This window comes from Equus quagga, chromosome 1 (assembly GCF_021613505.1).
Source record: "Equus quagga isolate Etosha38 chromosome 1, UCLA_HA_Equagga_1.0, whole genome shotgun sequence".
NCBI classification, from domain to species: Eukaryota; Metazoa; Chordata; class Mammalia; order Perissodactyla; family Equidae; genus Equus; species Equus quagga.
Genome location: NC_060267.1, coordinates 21,073,228 through 21,093,596, shown reverse-complemented (window position 1 = coordinate 21,093,596; position 20,369 = coordinate 21,073,228). Strand labels below are relative to the sequence as shown.

The window sequence follows — 20,369 nt, the reverse complement described above, 5'->3', positions numbered from 1 at the left end:
ATTTGTAATCTGACAAAGGACATGTATCCAGAATATATAAAGACCTCTGACAAATCTACAACAAAAAGACAACCTAATTTTAAAAATGGGCAAAAGCTTTGAAGAGACACTTCATAAAAGGAGACATGAATGGCCACTAAATGCATGCAAAGTTTACAACACTAGTGATCAAGGAAATGGAAATGAAAATTCCAATGAGGTAGCATTTCACACCCACTCAAAAGGCTGTAAAGTACGAAAGAGAATGCCAAATGTTGGCAAGGCTGTGGAGCAACTGGGACTCCTATATATTACTAATGAAAATGAAAATGGGGGAGCCACTTTGGAGAGCCATTTGGAAGTTTCTTAGAAAGTTAAGCATACACTCACCATATGACCTGTCAATGCCACTAGTAGTCTGTTTCTACCCAATTCTCAGTGCTCCCATGTTGCTTTCCACTCTCTCAAATCTCCCATGTCTTTGTTTTACTATTCTCATGTTTCTTCTATTTTCTCTTTTTTCCATTCTAAATGAATTCTCCCTAATTAACCACAAAGAGACTCATTTCTTCCACATTCATTCTAGGAGGTAAATATGTGATGACATAAAATAAAAATGATTTAGGGTGAGCTGTGTATTTTGCCAAAATAAGATGGCAACTATTTTTTTGACACCTATACATGTTAGTTATATGTCAAAAGTAACAATAAAAATGGAACATATACCAATATAAGATATTATTTAGATTTAAATTTTTTTATGCAAATAATTCACAGCCTTCAACAATAGAAAGAAAATCACATCATAGTCATTTGATAAGTTCATTTATTATATACCAATATACACTTTCTGTAATAAAAAAAAAGCCTCCCAATACATTGAACCATCTTATAAATGAAATAAGAAAATAAAATTTTCATCTGTTTATAAATGGGGTTAAATTCACCAGTCCAAGATACCATATGTGTGTCTGCCCTGCAGTCCATATGAACTCTAATCCAGAAGATGGCTCTGAGAACAAGATGGCGCTTTATCATTTGGCACACAGTATTGCTCTTGAATATTTATAAATTACACATGTTGATATTTTCAAGTTAGTCATTTCAAACGTAAAGCATTCAAAATATATACAGATTTTACAGTATTCCAATTTTTTTGGATTAATCATTGATATTTACATTTAAATACATTCAGATTAAACATTTTTTTTAACACTCAGAAGGTACCTATTTCCACTTTCTATTTTGATACACTCTTTAGATGAATGAAAATGAAAATATGTCTTAAAGGTGCTCTTTGGCAAATTTTTTCCAATAGTAGTAACTCACAAGTTATGATAGTTTCTAGTAATGCTCAATTTCCATAGCTTTGCACCATGTTACAGTATTATGCCTCTAAAAAGTAATGCACAAAACAAATATATATTTTCTTAAGGCACATTCTAGAAAAACTATTGAAATATGACAACATTATCAGACGTATATGATACTTTTATTTCATTCTTGGCTTTACTAAAAATATAAAATATACAACAAATGCTGCTACTGATTTGAAAAAAAATAGTAGCAAGCTCCAGAAATTCTAGGCAGTAAGTACTAATTTTTAAGTCCATTTCATGTAAGTATGTTGCAGAAGTGAGCAATAATAATAGTTTGCATCTCTTTGTGATGTTAGCACTTTTATTTTTGTGGAGAACCAGTCAGCATTGTATTAAATGGCAAACGAATGTCAGCGAACACCTGTGCAAGCTAAAATAAACCAAGTCCTATACTAGACAAGCTAAATTAAAAGAATGACCTTAGGATTGATAATTATCTGCAAAGAAAGAACTTATTCTCTTGTATATGATTATGATATTATCGTAAATGTTGAAGAGCATTACTGAACTATATATAACTTAGGTCTCAAATTTAAAATATCCCCAATAGACAGATACATACAAATGGATTTTTGAGCCGATCAACTTAATTCCCTCCCACCCCCAATAATATAAATGTTTGGACTGTGAAGAGAGACTACTACACATGTAAAAAATAAAAATCAACTGTACTATACATTAAAATTCTGATGACTACAGAATAAGATTATATACATAAACGTATAGCAATCACAGTTTCCTGCACTGAATGTTTATCAAATAAAAATGTATCAAACAATACTGGGTAGCATATCTCCACATGAATCGTGGCCTTCTAAAAATTCTGAATGAGAATGGAAGACGAGAGGGAGAGCATTGTTCAATGACAAAGCATGACAAGAGGACGAGGAATAACATTAAAAAGCAAATGCTTCCAGAACAGGCAGGTGAGCTGTAAGCAATAATGCTTACTTTTTTTGTCGTTGCTCTATATTTTAAATAAAGCCCCTCTCTATGTTTAGTCAGATGTTTTAACATTTACAAAAAATCTATTTAATAAAGAAGTCACTAATTCAATGTCACAAACAGGATGGGCAAAATATTCCTTTACTGTTGACAATAAGATGTTCTAGCCTGGTGTCTGATCGTTCATGTGTCTGACAGGGACAGTTCAGAAGACATGCCTTTTGCCTCTGTTACTACATCGACCCAGAGTATTTGGTGCAAGACTGGCGGAAGGCATTAAGTGGTGATGGCTTTGCCACCAGGGCACTTTGGTTTGCTGTTCTGAGAATACAAGTATTTGGTACTTTTTTGAGGAGGAGGAAGGGCAGGGGTCGGGGAAAGGGTGGAATCTGATGGCCATTACATGCAGTTACACTTATTCTGCTTGTACAGCAGCAAAAATACATCTTCTCACACTGCTCCAGTAAAACCTGGGTAGAAATGTGCACCACAGATTTTAAACATACAAACAGCCATTCTTGACCAACATGATGATTTTCTCTTCCGCAGGTCCCCGGTGATGTTACTAGTAAACGTCTTTGGAATCTTCCTGTTATTTCCTATGGATAACATTCCAATCAAGATAACACAAAGGTCTTTTGGAGCATAATTTGCAACCATTTCCAATAGGAAAAGAAAGTATTTTTCCTCGGGTTAGTGATGCTTAGAATTTGGGGGATTGTAAATCCAGTCAATTATAATGAGTGCCATGCTTCCAATCATGAAGATGATTCCCACCACAAGGAAAATTAACGCCTGTAAGTCAGAGCGAACTTGTTAGGGAACACAGGAACCATACTGACTTAGCACAGTTTGCTTGTATAAGTTGGTTACCTAAGGCCATGATCTGATTTTCATATTGAATTATATTATTCTTGTAGCTCAGATGTCCATGCCTAGCAGTTCAGTCAATTTAGAACCCTAGTTGGCGAAAGAGGGTGAATACAATAGAAAGATTTATGTTCTTTCCAAATGTTCAAAACAGAATAATGGTTAATTGATTTGGTACATCAAAATGATGGAACAGCCCGTGATCATTAAAAATCAAGTGATGGAAAAAAGATTAATGACCTAGGGAGTGCTCACAATCTTTTAGGTGAAAGAGGGTGAGTCATAAAAGAGCAGTATTAGATTTTATAAAGCAAACAAATAAAAACAAAAGTCTAATAATATGTTGTACATTCCTTGAAAAAAACCCAGAGTGTATATATGTGTATGCGTATGTAATACACAATATTTCAGAATTTCAACACTGGAAGAGGCCTTATATATTACCACACAGATCACCCTCCTAATTCTATATACGAGGAAGCAGCAGCGAAAATTTTTTTCACTAGAAAGAATCTAGGAGATAATTTTACTCATTTTTACATCTTGCAAAACTGAGAATGGGTCACGAACAGGACAAGTAATTTGCTAAGGTCACACTGCTGTCAACGTCCAAGAAGATGGACTGCATAGAGTGGAAATCTGGGGATGAGATGATAGGAGGAGCTTTTGATACCAGACTGGCCTGAATCCCTGACCCATCCCAAGAGATGAATGGCTCCCAGGCAAAATTCAGGGTAATGCTGTAAGAGCCATTCATTTCAAGTCTTGATATAAGACTTTATTAAGCAGTCATTGATAACATTTAATTATTGGAAAAAAATTATTTCTAGTATATGTTTCTGTAGTACAATTATGGAAAAGAAATATATACTCTCTAGTTTAATAAAACTATATTTTATGTCTAAAGAGGTTAATTGGAAAACAAATGGTTCTGTTCTGGATCTCAGTCCATACCAGGGGACAACAAGGTACTATGGAGGGGGAAAAAAAGCAGCATCTTTTTTTCTTTTCAGCCTTGCAAACCTAACAAATAAGACCGAAATGCTTAAATTATTTCACACTCTGCTAGGGAGCCTAATTCCTTCCTGCGTAATTTCCTGTAGATGTTGCAGCAATGGCTTGGTGGGGGTGGAAACTGACACACATGTCCACCTGTGGGAACACTCCATTAGCATTTGACAAGTAGGAAGGACTCAACACAAGACATTTGATACTTGAAGAGAAGAAGTCCTGGAATCATCTGGGTGCCAGAAATCTACCCCCCTTTCTCTCCACCGGAGAGTTTCGGCCCATCTTTGATTTGGGGTTCTTGTCCATCAATTCATTGTTCTGAGCCAAGTGTATTTTCTGGTTTACTCTAAGTGGTCAAAGAGCAATTTACAAGGGGAGAATTGCAAGCCTTACTTACTCCGATTTTTTGGGGTGACCTAAGAGGTTCTTTCTTGACAAGTTTAAGATAAAAACCTGCCGGAAGAATGAAAATCAGCATAGTGGCAGAAGAAGCCCCTGAGGAGAGAGACATAGGACAAGTCAATGTCATACACAGCAGGTCCGACTCGCCGAGGCAGAGCCCGGGGACAAGCTTCTTAAAGAAACCAAATGTACAGCTACCCCAGTCCTAGCAGTCAAAGCACTATAAGCTTGTCTTGGTTGCTTATTCAAAGAAAATATGTTTAGAAAGAAAATTAAAATGTGCCCAAATTTAGCTGCAGACTAAGCATACACGACATATAATAAACAACAAAAAGGCTGAATGTTACAAATTTACGGGAAATTAGTAATAGAAACACGTACCAAGGAGGCTGAACTCATCACACACCCTTCCTATCCACTTCTAACTTTTCTAGCTGCTTACACCTAATTTTTGAAAGTTTTATATTGTATTTCAAGTTTGAGTCATCCTTCAAATCAGCAGAATGAAAAATTAAATGTATTATCAGGTCACATAGTTTAGGGAAATAACATGCTTTACAAAGTCAACCTCCTCCTTCTCCTTAAAAGGTACCCTTTAATGCTCAGCTGATCCTCACAGACCTGAGAGAGCATCCTGTCGGTTAAATCTATCTTCCTTACTTTTTGATGCAGCATTAAGACCTACGTCCAAATCCTGGGTCCACTCCAGGGTATATGACTTGATTTCTATGGGGCTCAGTTTCCTCATATGTCAGAAAAAGCAGCTGGACTAGATGAACTATAAGATAGCTTTTAGCGCTGACATTTTCTGATCCTGTGAATAACCTCCAGTGTCACCTGGGAGGGAGGGAAAGTGACGAGCTGGAGCCTGGCTGGGCTGGTAGGAATCCTGTGAGGCTGAGATAGACCGGGGATCCTCGATCTCCCAGCCCTGGCTCCCTGTCTGCTCTTTGAGGAGCTATCAGCTTGAGTTGACTAAATAAATGCCTTTCTGAAACTTACCTATGAATCCAAAGATGTCTTTTATCGCTGGTACAAGGATGACCAAAACATTATTAAGCGCAATCACTATGGCTGCAATCAGGAAATGTCTTATCCAGCTGAAGGGTCTTTTGGGAAATAATAGTGTGGTCACCGATGCACGAATCTGCAACAAAGTTCAAAGCCAAGGTCACTGCTTTGCTTTTGACTTTATCTACTATTTCAAACATTCTCATCCCTCTAAAGCATTTTCTTTGTTTTGCATTTTTTTTCCAAGAAAAGATCTGGATGCTGATTTCTTTCCTAATTTTTTTTATTGTGGCAAAACACACAACATAAAATTTACCATCTTAATCGTTTCGAAGCGTTCACTTCAGTGGTTTTCAGCACATTCATATTGTTGTGCAAACTTGATGCTGATTTTTGATGTTTGAGATAGTGTCATTTTTCCGTGGTGATATGTCTTGTGCTTACATTCTCAGCTTTCAGAATTTTTTCTTAAAAATCATCTCAGAAGGAGATAAAACAACAGACCAGATATATAACTCAGAGGCACAGCCAAACCCTTGCTGGTTTCTAGTTATGTCTCATCCAACTGGATTAAGCATGAAGGGCAAGCACTGAAATGATCTGCATGTGATTGTGAACAGAATTTTTGCAAATTTGGGTTTTTCTTAATTTTGCATTTTATTTAACAATTTTGCTACCTCACATTTAAAAACATATGATACTCTTGGTATTTATGCCCTTCTCTTTTTCCCTTTTATTTGCCCCTCATCCACAGATTATAAACACACAGGTCAAGGAACAGGGTCTGATAATATTAACATTCCTCAAAATTTCTGGCTTAGTGTCTTGCACACAGCAGGCACTCAATAAATGTTGAATTAAATTAAGAGAATGAATCTTTTCCCCCCTCCAGGATCCTTGACAGATTTCAGCCTTATTTCAGCAGTTGAAATAAGTAGGTGAAGGGTGAAGAGAGGCTCATTTGCGGCAGTGGCTCAAGTTACTCTCGTGTAACTGGATAAAAAGATCCTTGTGAGTAAAGGGAGGGAGTGGTGTTTGTATTTCAACAGCTGAACCAAGTTGAAATCACTCTTATCTTTGGAATCTTTTAGAGGACACTTTTGACTTAGTGGAATTAGTCTATTGGCTTTTCAATAAGTGAGCACTTCAGTTAAGCTAGGACTTAACATTTTTAGAAATACTGGGATTGATGGTCACTTTCAAATTTTACTTCTGAAGTGTCTTAATGGTGTGGAGACGAGAACCCATTTCAAGGAGAGAAAATGTAAACTACATTTTGAAACACACGTATGAATGACAAAAACTTCGCGCTGAATTGCTTGCAGTGACTAATGTGACATTCCTTTCATACCACTCGACCAAAAATTAAAGCCATCTGTTTAGGTTTAAAAGGCAATCTCACTTCCAGAATGGCAAACCAGAGAGTCTCTGGAAACGCTTTACGAGTGACTTTGTACGGATTTTAAACATTGAATTGGCAAAAATTATGAAACTCGCTCTGAAACGTAGACTGAGGAAAGCAAATGGTTTGATCTCGTTTTCCCAGCAGCCTAGAGATTCTACATCATGACCTACACTTAGTGCCTATTCAATGTTGTCCAAACTGGTCTAATTAGCAGGCTTACCATAAGCTTTCTGTGGTACGTACATAGTGCTTAAGGATTTTTTGTCTAAAAGTGCTAACATTATAGAATAAACAAGCAGATAAAAGGTTGTTTTTAGGCAGAGGGCACTTCTATGCACTTTTTAGTCTTTTGCTAAAATAATGCATTTAATTTAATGAGCTGAGTTAGAGGCAACCCCATATGTACAGGGCCTCTGGATGTAAATGCAGCTTCCGAAGGTCTCATGGCTCCCAGAAAGACTAAGCTTTGGCCTACTGCTGTAAGAACACAGACAGTTCACAGGAATAATGGTTGGAGTAAATTGCGAAAGCCTGCTCCTCATAGTGAGTAAGGAATAACAAAATCCCAAACGGAACTCAAGGCATATAGAGTTGCCAAAGCATTCCAGGAGAGAGGAACAGGGAGCGAGTAGGCTGCTACTGGCAGTAGATGGTGGTGGAAAAGAACAGAAGGAAACTCACTGGTCATTCCATGTTAAAATGCTGCCTTGAGGGGTGAGCCTGGGATCAAAAGGTCCTCAGCAGTTCTATTTACCTATGTCAGGATCGAGACAACTCTGGCTTATTGCCCACAAAGCATTGCCTGCTGTTCCACTCATTTAAGTGCCCTTTTCTCTACTGGGGCATACTGATAAGAACCTGGAAATGTGGGTCAGAAGCTATGAGTAGAGGCAGTCCCCAGCAACAGTCATGGCCTCTGACTCAGAAGGATTCCAGAAAAGTTCTATGCAGCTTGTAGAGAAAACATCTGTTATTTCCAGAGTGTTCAGAACAGGAATCTATTAGGAGGGTGCTATGTTCTAATGTGGGGACCCAATGTGAGACTCAGAAATGTGGAAGCAGAGTGAAAAGTGGGAGCCTGAACTCTAAAAAAAAAACACTTTTATTGCTTAGAAGTGAACCGGTTTCACCTCGCAGGATTGCTTAGGACAAGACTGTTGGAAATACCTGTGGATCACTACTCTATTCCAGTTCACAGCATCACCTGCCATATTTTGATGCCTACATCTACGTCTGCTTCAAAACAGGAGATCTGAAGGCAACATAAGTGAAAAGAATGATTTTACTAGGATAAAATGAAATAGAAGAAGCTAATCTGCGACATGACCTCTTTTTTTTTTAAAGGTGTGGCGGGTGGAATTTGAATCTGTGTGTTCTTGACAAACCTGTTCAGATTATTTGGTTTTCTGTTTTTCATGGTGATGTGTGAATTTTACTACATAAAAGGAAGCACAAGCTGATAATGGCATTATGAGTCCCTGGGAAGGACGTGCAGTCCCATAATAGACACCTCTGCCCCATATCACCCCCCTCCCACTAGGAAGAAAGAGAAGAGAAAATGTTAGGCTGCTGGTAAAAAAGCTAGTCTCAATTCACTTCATTTATTCATTTGTTCAACAAGCAATTCAAGCAGTTACTTTGTGCCTTCCACTAAGAAGGAAAAACTAATCTAACTGGAGAAAAGAAAGATAATAAATGGAGTAATAAAAGAAAAAAACCACCCAACCAACCACACACCACCAACAAAACCTTTGTCATCTTTGCCTGGGCTCCTAAGAAAGAGAGCCCACTTATCATTTGTTGAAAGAAGGAGAACACAAAATAATACCTAAAACTGACAGATTTTAATCCAGATTATGTTTTGTTTGTTTTACTACTTGTATGCGGGGATATCAAGGCAAAGTAAATAAACTTATTGGTCAAATAAACTTACTTCAAAGAAACCTGTCAGGAGAACGGTGCTGTGACTTTTCATTTGACACATTGAAAATTGTGGCTCTAAATTGAAAGAAACAAACAAAAACACCACTAACAACTTCTATCACTTTGGGGGAAAAGATTCTAAATGTAGCCTTGTGCGACTTGACTGAGACAAGGAGGCAGGACCTGCTTTGATGTCGTCCATCACATCCACGGATGGTTCATTGAGCCAGGATCCTCATTCCAACTGAAGTCCATGGCAAACGGTGGCAAGGGGAACAGCCTATGCTTTTGCTAGAAAAGGCAGTTTATACATCTGAGGAAAAGGCAAGACTCCTTTGGAGATAGTTTTTCTTAGCAAACATTGCTGAATTCATCCTGTGCCAGTCAGTCACTGTGTGCATCCCTATCCTCCAGTGACTTATAACCCAGAGGAAAAGGTGGATCGTCTCAATGATATACAGATCGTCTCAATTAACACTCTAAGGGCCAGGGCAGAATTACGTGCAAAATGTTTCATAGATGCTACTGTTGAGTGAAAATACATAAAAAAGGCCAGCAGTAGTTATTTTTCTGAAATCTGGTTCTAATGGTCAATTTTGGTTCTAATGGACATCTAGTGGGAGATGTTTACAAACTATTGCCCTTCCTGATGGTCAGATTTACACAAGAGCCTTATCGTCACAGAGGGGAAGAATTTCTATGGGGAGGTCTGGCTTTTTAATGTTGAAGTGACATGGTCATTAGTGAATGAAAGGCTGACTTTCCCTTCCCATTATTGTGATGCCAGCTATCAGCGTCATGCTCTGAGCACTGCGTTAGTTCAACAGTTACCAACCCGCTGCGTGACCTCGGCCAAGTCCATTAATCTCCTGAGACCACAACTTGAAAGCACCATATTTAGCGCTTATAAATAAAGCAATACAGAAGCCCATCACAGATTTCTTTTATAAAAGGCTTTGATTCAGTAACGATGTGAGAGCCTACCGTGTGCCAAAATTTAGTTAGTGATATCTTTACACACAAAAACAAAGGTTCCAGATACTCTTTTCTCAGAGATGCGGTTTGCTTGGAATTTTACCCCACGGTACACTTTCCGCCTACAGTTGTCTCTGCGTTGCACCCACCATGGAGCTGATTTTAGGCTAAAGCTGTGTGCATGTCACTTGAAAAATACCTTCAGATATATGAAAGGCAAGATGTTATTTAAGAGTCAAATATTAGCCACCATAGTTATAAGGATCTGATTTCATGCGCTCATGCAAAAGGAATGTGCCAAAAAATATTTCAGCACATGAGCTGCATTTAAAGCGACCACAGTGTCATTATGTGACTTGTCCTCATATGCTAGGTCCTATGGAATATTCTGGACAGAACAGTGCTGGTTACTGTGTCTCTTACTTTTCCCCCTAAAATGAATGAGCAAATTCAGTGTTTATGAAAAGAGAAGAGTGGGCAGGGGACTGGAGAATTGTGTTTATCCATAGGTGGTGGTTTTCACTCACGGAGCCCAAATTTCCACAACCTGCCCTGCTCTGTGATGCCAGAACGACTGCCGCCAACGGCAAATGCCAAGAAGGGGCGAGCCCAGTGTAAGTCTGGCAGAGGGCATGCATCAGTTCTGGGGGCAACAGAAGAGACATATGATGAATAATATAACTATTTTTCAAGAAACTTGGTTCGAGTACGTCATTTACTTAACATGAGTCCCCTTCTCGTTAGCCTTCAAGGAATGAGATTAACTAGATGAATTTTGAATATTACTGCAACACAAAAAACTGGGGGGAGAAAATGAAATATCTTCAAAACTGTGGTGAAAATGCGATATGATTCAAAAGTTTATATGGCTTTGGCTTTCAAGTTTCAGAAGTTATATGAATTCCTATTGATTTCTACTGATCCACAAGATAGAAATTGAAGAACTGCCTTTTGAATTTGTTTAAAAATAAATTTTGACCTCTGTAAAACTGGAAAATAGGAATAAATTTTGTAACTTTTTTCCTTCACTTCAAAAATATTTAACATCTAAAAATATTTGTTATATCTACATATTAAATGGTCTTATTTTAAATGGCTCCAAAATGCTACATAAAAATAATCATGTCCTTGGGCACTGCAATTGCAAACTCACAATAAAATTAAATCCACATCAAGTGAGAACATATGTACTAATCTCGGGGGTCAAGATTTCATCAAACCTGCATGTACTTACTGGGAACAGGACAATGGGCACAGTTAGCATTACTGCCACAAGGACCGCCAGGCGCACCATGAGGAGAGGGGTGTCAAATGTGTACACTTTGCTGTAAGCATGAAGTAGTTCATCTTCAACTTCTCCTGCAAAGAGCAAGAAGAGAATGAGTCCACTGCGTGTTGTCAAGTCGGCACTGGTTACCTGTGGTAACATTTTACAGAGGGAACACAGTACAGTAGAAAGAACCCAGATCTGGGAATCCACACACCTCCATTTTTATCCTGTCTCTGAGCTTATTAAGCTGTGTGACCTTTGTTCAAATGATCAAAGGGGCCCTGAAGTTTATAAAGTTGCAGGAGCTAATATAAAATTACTAAGGCGCTCCTCCAGCTCATCTGCATTGTGGTAAATCTATCTTTGCTATTCAGAAACATCACAAAACAGATGACAAGTTGAGGGGCTCTGATTGGAGGGTGTGAAAGACCCAAGCCTCACCAGCCTGTCCCTCACATCCTACCACCTTCCTCTGTCCCCACCTGCCCAGCTATCCCTGATGCAGCTTCTCTGAACCCAGTAGGGAAATTCTAGAACAAATGATCTCTAATATTTTTTCAAGTCAACAATTATGACTCCAACATGATACTGAAACACATATTTTTGGGCTTTTTCAAGCTTTTGCTTGTCTTTCGAAACTCATTGGAGTCAGTATAAGTAAAATGCAAGAATGAGTTACTATGACTTTTACAGGGTCTCCCAATGAATGTTGCTCTAAGAATGAGATGCTGCCTTCCTGGAAGACACATTCATTCAGAATTCCAGACACAAATGACATGGAGGTGCTTTTAGAATCAGATGAAGTTTGATTTTCCCACTACTCCCCTCAAAATCAGACAAAGTGGGGGGTAAAATATACCTTCAATGGTATTGGCCTGACTTTCATTAACTCACAACCAGCAAGGAGTTGCTGTCCAATCTAAAGCGAGTGCTTGGTTAACCGCCAAATATTAGTCAAATAGAATAAAACCCAAGCAGATGTGCTCTCCTCATACCTTTCTTCCCTAATTTGTCTTGCAATCAATTTAATTTACCAAATCAGAAAAAAAATCCAAAAAGTTAGAGAGGTTTATACAAAAAATATAGTTATGTTGAGAACATAGATTAGCGTGAACATCTGCTACCAGGTCAATGTTTGATCCCCTGAAATTAGTCTATAGGGCCATGCTTCATGGAAGGGAATCCTACTCCTTTTGCATCCTGTTAAGATGCCATAGAGGAGGGGCCAGCCCACTGGCGTAGTGGTTAAGTTTGTGCACTCTGCTTTGGTGGCCCAGGGTTTGCCTGTTGGGATTCTGGGCACGGACCTACACACCTCTCATCAAGCCATGCTGAGGTGGTATCCCACATAGACGAACTAGAAAGACCTACAACCAGGATATACAACTGTATACTCAGACTTCGGGGAGAAAAACAAAAAGAGGAAATGTTTCAGGCAAAATCTAATGTGGCCATAGGCAGTTTTTTCCTTTTGGTAGTACATTCTTAGATTGAAGGCAATGCTGTCATATCCTTCTCTTTTCTAAGGGAACTATTCACTACAACAGAATAGAATGGGATAAGCCAGAAAATTTGCCTAATGCTCTAAGCCCCCAGATTCCACTTGACCAGTAAATAAAAAGCAAGTTCCAATGCAAGGACTTTGTACTTTTTCTGCCATTTGCTTAGTAGTTACTCCACCAAAAGAGCTTTACAACATGCAATTGGATTCCCTCTCATTGCTCCTAGCTTGAGATGGCCTAGAGAGTCAAGCCAAATAAATATAACTTATACCTTAAGGAAAATAATTAAATTTGAAGGGTGGTTTTTATGAAACATGTGTTATTCACAAATTGTTGTAGCCTGTTAGCCAGACTGGTTCGGGTCCCATTTTCTTAGGTCAAGTGACAAAGTATATGAATTGAATACATGTATCTACAGATCATGCTGCTTATAGAGGGTAATTAAAAGAATTATACCTACCCGGGTTAATGATCAGTCCAACTAGGATTTGCACAAAGAGAATGACTGTGACAGAGTGACCTACCATAAAAGGTTAGGTAACCAAAGAGGGCAGCCAGCAGGTACATGACAAGCACCCCTGTGATGGAAACATTTGAAACTGTTTGCATTTTCCTCCGGGACCGACTGAAAAGACAAAGAACACTGAGTTTTGTTTTTCTAAACTTACGAAAAGATCACTTTTTACAATTAAAATTAAAAAATAATGGAAGAATGTATGTCTGTTTTGTTCATTATAAAACCACATTTCTAGTGCAGAAATATAGCTTCTTTAAATTTATCTTAGAGAGCTGCGGGGGATTCGTTTCCATTTTTCTTAAACACTGGATCTTCAGTCTTAGAAGCAACCATTTTTCTGGAAGAGCACCTGTTTATTTCATGTTGCTAAGTTAGCTTGTCTACTGAAGATTTAAGGATGTAATTAATGTGAGGATTAAATTGGCTCCTGGTGTAGAAGCCTCCATATTTCACAATGCGATGGGTTTAATGAGGAGAAGAACCTATTAGAATCAGCTAAGCGTTACCTCCAGGAGTTCAGACTACCAGGAAGCCTGATATTGTTTCCTGTAGTTTCTGGAAACCATTTCTAGAGGGCACCCAGCTTTTTAACGTCAATTCTCAGGCCTCTAGAGTAACTGCTACATACGATTTTTCAAGTAAATCAAAGACATCAAAACACTTGAAAGTGTTCCAAAAATTTTTTATGAGGTAGATCAGAATTTATGGGGAAAGTTATTGGTATTTAGTGAGAACAAAGACTGAGGTTATTGATGTCTGAGTTAAAGAAGTTGAATTATTACATGACACTGTCCCCTAAGGGTAAAGAGAGAAGCTGTGGTAGTGGGCTCAGATCCACTTCATCCCCAAGTAGATGTCAACAACCTCAAAGGGAAAGGAATATGAACAAGTCATAGAATATGAGCTGGAAGAAACAAGATTGTCTAACCAGAGTCTCCATGTACAGATAAGATAATGAAGGCCAGATATTGGCACATCTCTGTGATGACTGTCTTGCAGGCAAGGGTTAGGAAGTGACCACAAGTGACATCAGTGGCTTAGCAAGGCCACTCTAACTAAAATTTTTCATCTTCATGGGTGCCATCATATCCAGTTTAGGTGACATCACTTCTTTCTACCAAAATTCAAATTCCCATTCCCCATGCCTGCCCAAATCCTTACAGCCTCGGCTCCCCCTTCCCCTGCCCTGAACCTCTCCCCTGGACCATTAGGGTGGAAGAATAGGTAATGAGGTGAGGGGGCTGATTCGTACCTTTTTGGTTAAAGTACATTACTGATAAGTGGTTGTAGCACAAACTTTCTGTGAAGAGAAAGCTATAAACTACGCTTCTATATAAAACACCTTTGAACATATGAGCTCATTTTCAAAGCAAATTAGAAGGCTAAAATGATGACTGCCTTACTCTTTAAGTTCACTGTAGATGGGAAGGACCTCAGGGTGGCATACAAAAGCAAATGCTAGGATAGGAATTGCATAGGCGGTCTGCAAAACAAAGACAACACAGCATGTTTAGCATTCCAACACAGATGGCAATGCCAGGCCATCTCAGCTTACGACATAAAAACTCAGAGGGCACATCCCCAGGCCTGTGACTTACCCGGGAGTTGAATATGAAGTATTTGGGTTGACACTTGTCATCACTGTGTGCTTCATACTCTACTCCACTGCTGTGAAGAGAGCCCTTGGCCTCGTTCTCATCGAGCCCTGTAGGATTCTGGTGGGTGTAATCCATCATGAAGTTCACACCACTACTCTCAGAGTTGTTGGGTAGCATTACCACGTGCATTGGAACTGTATTGTTGAATGTCAGATTTCCAACATTGTGGTCCAGAAGAGGCAGAGGGCAGGGTATTTGGAATTTCTTGTAAATCACCTAGACATGGTCATTAAAAAAAAGAAAGAAAGAAAAAATCAGCCTTTTGAGAAAAACAATAAAACAAAAATCCATATGGCTTATGGGGTAGAGGTGAGGGGCCTCTCCTCAGGATTCCTTTCAGATTATTGGGCAATGGAGACTCTCTAGCCTTTGTCCTAAGGAAAGAATTGAAACTATGATTGGCTGCCCTGCCCCTTAGAGTCAACACGGGACAGTATTTTGCATGAATCTATCCCAAGCTTCATTCAGACTCAACAATGAGAAAGATGAGAATTTCCTTGCTACATTTCAAATCTTTTATTTCTTTAAACTAACGATAATATGGTTCACTAAAAAGTCGCCCCTCCTCTTTTGCCTCTTTGGGCATCCATATTATAAGAAATTCCCCCTTTTGGGTCCACTGTGGTTGTCCTTTCTTCATGGGTAGAATGTGTGAGAGAAAATGGCGGATTCATGCAGATATGGCTAATTCTATGGCCTACTCATTTCTCTTCTGAGACTCTTCACGTCTTCTTCCTCTTCCTTTCTAAATATTGGGTTATTGTCACATTCCTGCCTGAAGTGTTCCTTTTGTCCAAATATACATTCAGTGTGTCTAGAACATACAATTAGTAATGGCCTTGACATTCTAACAACTATTTTTAAACACATGACTGTTCTTTTCTCATTCCAAATTAGAATATAAGAAAATTGCTTGTGATGCAAGAACTATTTCATGTTAGTGAAGTGCTTGAATAAAAATGAGAACATTAATTCAGTCACTAAAAGCATCTCATGCTCACCAAGCTATAAAGAGCATGTCAATAAATCACTTACCACACTGACAAAAAACATCATGCAGGTAAGAGAAAATCCACTGGTATAACCAAGGTAACCTAGGAGTTAGCAGAGAAATTCTGGAAGGTGAATATGGCATCTACAATCAGCTTAGCTATTAGAAAATGAAATGAAAAGAAAAATTAAAATTGACTTTACCTAAAGTTTTAAGAAGAGAAAGTGGAAGAATGATTCCAACAGACACAAATATGACGAGGTAGTTGCCGTTGAGGTACCATTCTCTAGAAGACAAAGAGAGACAAGAATGTTAGGATCAGAAAAGACCAAGTAGAGTGAAACACTTGACGTTACAGAGAGAACATAAGACATACCCAGTATTTTCTTCAAGTCCCATGAATGCTCTGATTACTTCAGGTAGTTCATATTTAATGATAAAGAGGTAGCTTGACATTGCTAAAATGGAAAATGTGACAACTTAGTGGTGTGCACAGCACTAAAGTCACAGGCAAGTTGTGAGAAGTCCCGGCATTTGGGACATCCATTCTTCTCAGTAAGATGAGCATCTAATCCCCCAAACAGAAAAAAAAAGCCACTCAGTGTATATTCCGTACTCTTCCAAGTTCTTTTCAAAACTAGACATTCAGCCCTCTGGCTCTTGCATATGGACCTTTGCTAATAGTATCAATGCTGATTCTGGGTTCAATTCAGCTCTGATGTTTTCAGTGAAACTGCAGTTTCCAAGTTTTACCCTCGTTAGTTATGAGTCATTATGGCCTGTACTGAGTGTGCCTGTTTTAGTGTCTATAACTTGGGTAGGGGTCTGGCAACCAAAGACATGGGCCAGAAGAGAAAGGACAAAATTGCAGGGTGGAGCTGGGTAGACTACGTGTCCCTCTGGCTCTCCCTGGGTGGGCACCAGTCTAGTCCTCTGTAATCTCCCTGAGGGGCACACGGAGTCTCAGATCACTGATCGTCTAAGCCGGAGTCATACTAGACTGATACAAGAATACAAGAGATGATAGCTTCTCCTCCCTTTGTCAATGGAGTTTTTCTTTTTTTTCTTTTCTATATCCTAGTCTCCCTTTGGCCAAATAACAAATTCTGCAAAGTGGCAAAATTTCTTGAGCATCTAGATAAGTGATATATGTGTGATCATGTATTCTTCTGAAAATCTGATGAAATCTATAAACTCTCTCTCTGGAAAAATGCGTATATATACATATGCATAACATACAAGTTTGCTACAATTGTAGGGATTTATGCAACATCCCTTCCCAAGTCCATTCACTCAGTGAAGTATAATACTAATTTGTTATTGACATATGGTCAAAAGACTCAATTAAAAATTAAATTGATAAGTGTTACATTGCAAGATTTAAGTGTGTGCTACAACCTTCTGGTGAATTTTTGCTAACAGACATTTAAAGCAGATATCTAAGTTGCAAACTGAACTATTAATAGTTTAAAAATATTTCCTTAAAAAAAATATTTCCTCAAACAAAAGTGATAATGATGAAAATAATTCCCCACATTGTTTAGTTCTGCAAATCACTCCGTTTGATCAGCTGAAAAGCCATGTGAAACAGCAAGATGTATATTATTATCTTCACTCCACAGCTGAGGATATAAAGATTTTGAGAGCTTCAATGACATGTCCAAGATCACACACTGCTGGAAAATGACAGACCATATCCAAAATACAAGATCCCTGATTTGGGGCTAGGCTTTCTTCTCTATCGTGAGGTGAAATGATTTTTTACAATACCCGATGTGTCTTTTGTCAACATTATTTGGTTAATCTTTACAAAGACCTTGGCTAAAGCTAAATCTTACAGAGCGTAAACACAGGAGATATTTCTGATTAACTGGCTCAGTGGGGTACCATTCAATTTTAGAGCTATTAATTGCTGACTTTCAGTGATGTCATTGCTGTTAATGTGTTTGGTCTTTGAAAAATCAGAATGATCCAGACTTGTCTGAGTAATGTCAACACTATTCTGCTAATGTTGAAACATCTGTGGTAAAGGTTAATTTTTCAGGGGAATGAGAAAGTTAAACATTCTAAATGTGGAATTGCTAAATACAGAAATACAAATGATTTGCCTTAGGCAAAATAACCACTAATCATATAGAGTAACCAAAATGAGAGCATTTTCAGAGAAGGTATATGAAATTTCGTCTTACTCCCTTAAAGCCATGCTTCTTTGGTGTGTGTGTATGTGGCTTGATCCACTTTATAGTTTATTTCATTATTTAGAAGCACAATAATAGCTACACTTTGGGCAGCAGACGGTCCTGTTGCCACTCAGCCTTTTGGGTTCAGAGCTAAATATGTGTATGTCCAGTTATTTCAGTTGTCCAAACAAGTAAATTAAAGCAGTCTATTTGGTGGGGGAGGAGGGCTTATATGCTTGTGGCCCAAAACCAGTAAAATGAATGGAACAATCCTGGTGTGACTGTCAAATTCCACCCAGGACTGTAGTCTCAATACATAAAAATGTGAAAAGAAATAAAAACAAATCATTAAGATATGGCTGGAATTTATTTATCTGCTTACCAAGTATCCATTATCAGGAACAGGTATGGTTGGATAAAGGTTATTAAAAGAATTGCTGCATTCCAGAAACCCTAGGTGACCCCAGTGATTTTATTTACCAAAAGGGTCGCCTCCGTGCAAGTTTATTTATTGCAGCATCATTTATAACAGAGAAAAACTGGACAGAATGCAACTGTTCATCAATAAAGTCTTCAGTAAACCAATTATGGCACATTTGTACAGCGGAAAACTCAAAAGCCATTAAAAAGAATAGTATGCAAAAGCATTCAAGACATACTGTTAAATAAAAAAGGAAGCTGCAAATCAGTATTGCAAGATGACCCAATTTTATCAGTTACAATATACTTGCTAAATTTGGCATAGAGGCAAACATGGAGTAGTTATTTCTAAAGGTGCCATACATAAACATTTCTTTGTAATTTATGTATTTATGTAATGTTTTAGCTTTTCACAATTAGCATATATTTGTCTTATAATTGTAAAAATATCCATTTAACAAGTTATCAGGTGGGCTCCAGAGACGTGGAAATTGAATCCGAGAACCAGGAAGGAAGGAAGCCTGTACTGAACCCTTATTATGCACCATATGTTATCTTATTTCATCCTCACAATGACCTCGTGGGGATGGGATATTACTCTCATTTTGATAGATGGAAAAATTAGAGGAGTAAAGTGATTTTCCCAAGGTCACAGACAGTGACAGAAACAGAGTAAAATTCAGGTACATCACACTCCAAAAGTCTATTCTCTATTCAAGAGTTTTAAGATATCTTTTTAAAAACAGTAACATACCAGATACATACAAACAGGGCCAAGGGAGCCCAGAGGAACTGATACCTAATAGCCCAGAGAAGTGTTGGATTGTGTGAGCAAACAGAGAGAGAATGCGTGTGTGTGTGTGTGTGTGTGTGTGTGTGTGTGTGTGTGTGTTAGGGATGCAGGACAAGAGGAGGGAACTGAATACAGTTTGTTACGGCATGACACAGGACACATAGGGGATAGATAGACAGGTGGATAGATATAGATGATAGATAGAGATAGGTGATACATACAGATAGAGATAGATAGATGATAAATAGAGAGAGAGATGGATAGATAGATGACAGCTGTGGGTTTGGTAGGGAAGGTATCAGAAAAGTAGGGAGAAGAAAGATGATGAAGAACCTTATGTGTCAGGACAAAGAGTTTAAATTTTACCTGAAAATAATGAGGGTACACTGAAGAATTTTACACACAAGAGAAACAAGAATTAATTTGAGTTTGAGAAAGTGAATCTGGAAGATGAATTAGAGATGGGAGCAGGGGACGTTCAAGACAAGGAGACCAGTTAGAAAGCTACTGCAACAGTCTGAGCTAGAAATAATGATCACCTGAACTGGGGAGAAGAGAACAGGAGAGGAGAGATTCAAGAGCTAAGTATGAGACAGAATGGACAGGAGTTGGTATTTGACTGGATGTCCAAGGTTAGGGAGAAAGGGAAAAGCTTAGGCTGAGACCCTGATTTCTGGCTTAAGAAACTGGATGCTGCTGGTATTGTTCATTGAGAGAAGGAAGAACGGAGGAATAGAATAGCAGGTTTGGGCAAGAAGCAAGTAGAAGTTGAGGAATAAGTGCCACTATGTGGGGATAGCTCTGCAAGAGGATGTAGCCAGTTGGACATCTGAAACATGGGTCTAGATGCTTCTGACGCCTAGCTAGATTTTTGCCTTAGCACAATTTCTAGGGACAGTCTCCAGTGGGTTGGCTCTGTGCAGGCTTGTGTCTCAAGGACCCCAAAATTTGGCTATGTCCCTCAGATACTTAATTTTAAATTTTATGAAATAAATTCAATCATACGTATGAAACATCACCCGTTCTGGCAAGGATAGGAAGAAACACTAATGCTTTAGTTTTCACAAGTAATAATTAAAGCCATAATAACATTTGAAATCAAGAGAAATTTTATTCTATGTTTTAATTCTAGAATTCA

At 38.4% G+C, this 20,369-nt stretch overlaps 1 protein-coding gene across 2 annotated transcripts in view; it reads right to left on the bottom strand.

The window, feature by feature from the left end:
- Positions 1-787: 787 nt before the first annotated feature.
- SLC38A4 (solute carrier family 38 member 4) overlaps positions 788-20,369 on the bottom strand; it is a 70,390-nt gene continuing 50,808 nt past the window's right edge. For both annotated transcript variants that reach the window (XM_046644375.1, XM_046644385.1), the window contains 10 exons: positions 16,215-16,296; positions 16,042-16,124; positions 15,883-15,941; positions 14,788-15,063; positions 14,593-14,672; positions 13,197-13,297; positions 11,135-11,259; positions 5,589-5,733; positions 4,582-4,679; positions 788-3,098 (listed from right to left, as the gene is read on the bottom strand). In XM_046644375.1, coding sequence (XP_046500331.1) covers positions 2,997-3,098; positions 4,582-4,679; positions 5,589-5,733; positions 11,135-11,259; positions 13,197-13,297; positions 14,593-14,672; positions 14,788-15,063; positions 15,883-15,941; positions 16,042-16,124; positions 16,215-16,296 — 1,151 coding nt within the window. In that variant the 3' untranslated portion in view covers positions 788-2,996. The remainder of the gene's footprint in view (positions 3,099-4,581; positions 4,680-5,588; positions 5,734-11,134; positions 11,260-13,196; positions 13,298-14,592; positions 14,673-14,787; positions 15,064-15,882; positions 15,942-16,041; positions 16,125-16,214; positions 16,297-20,369) is intronic.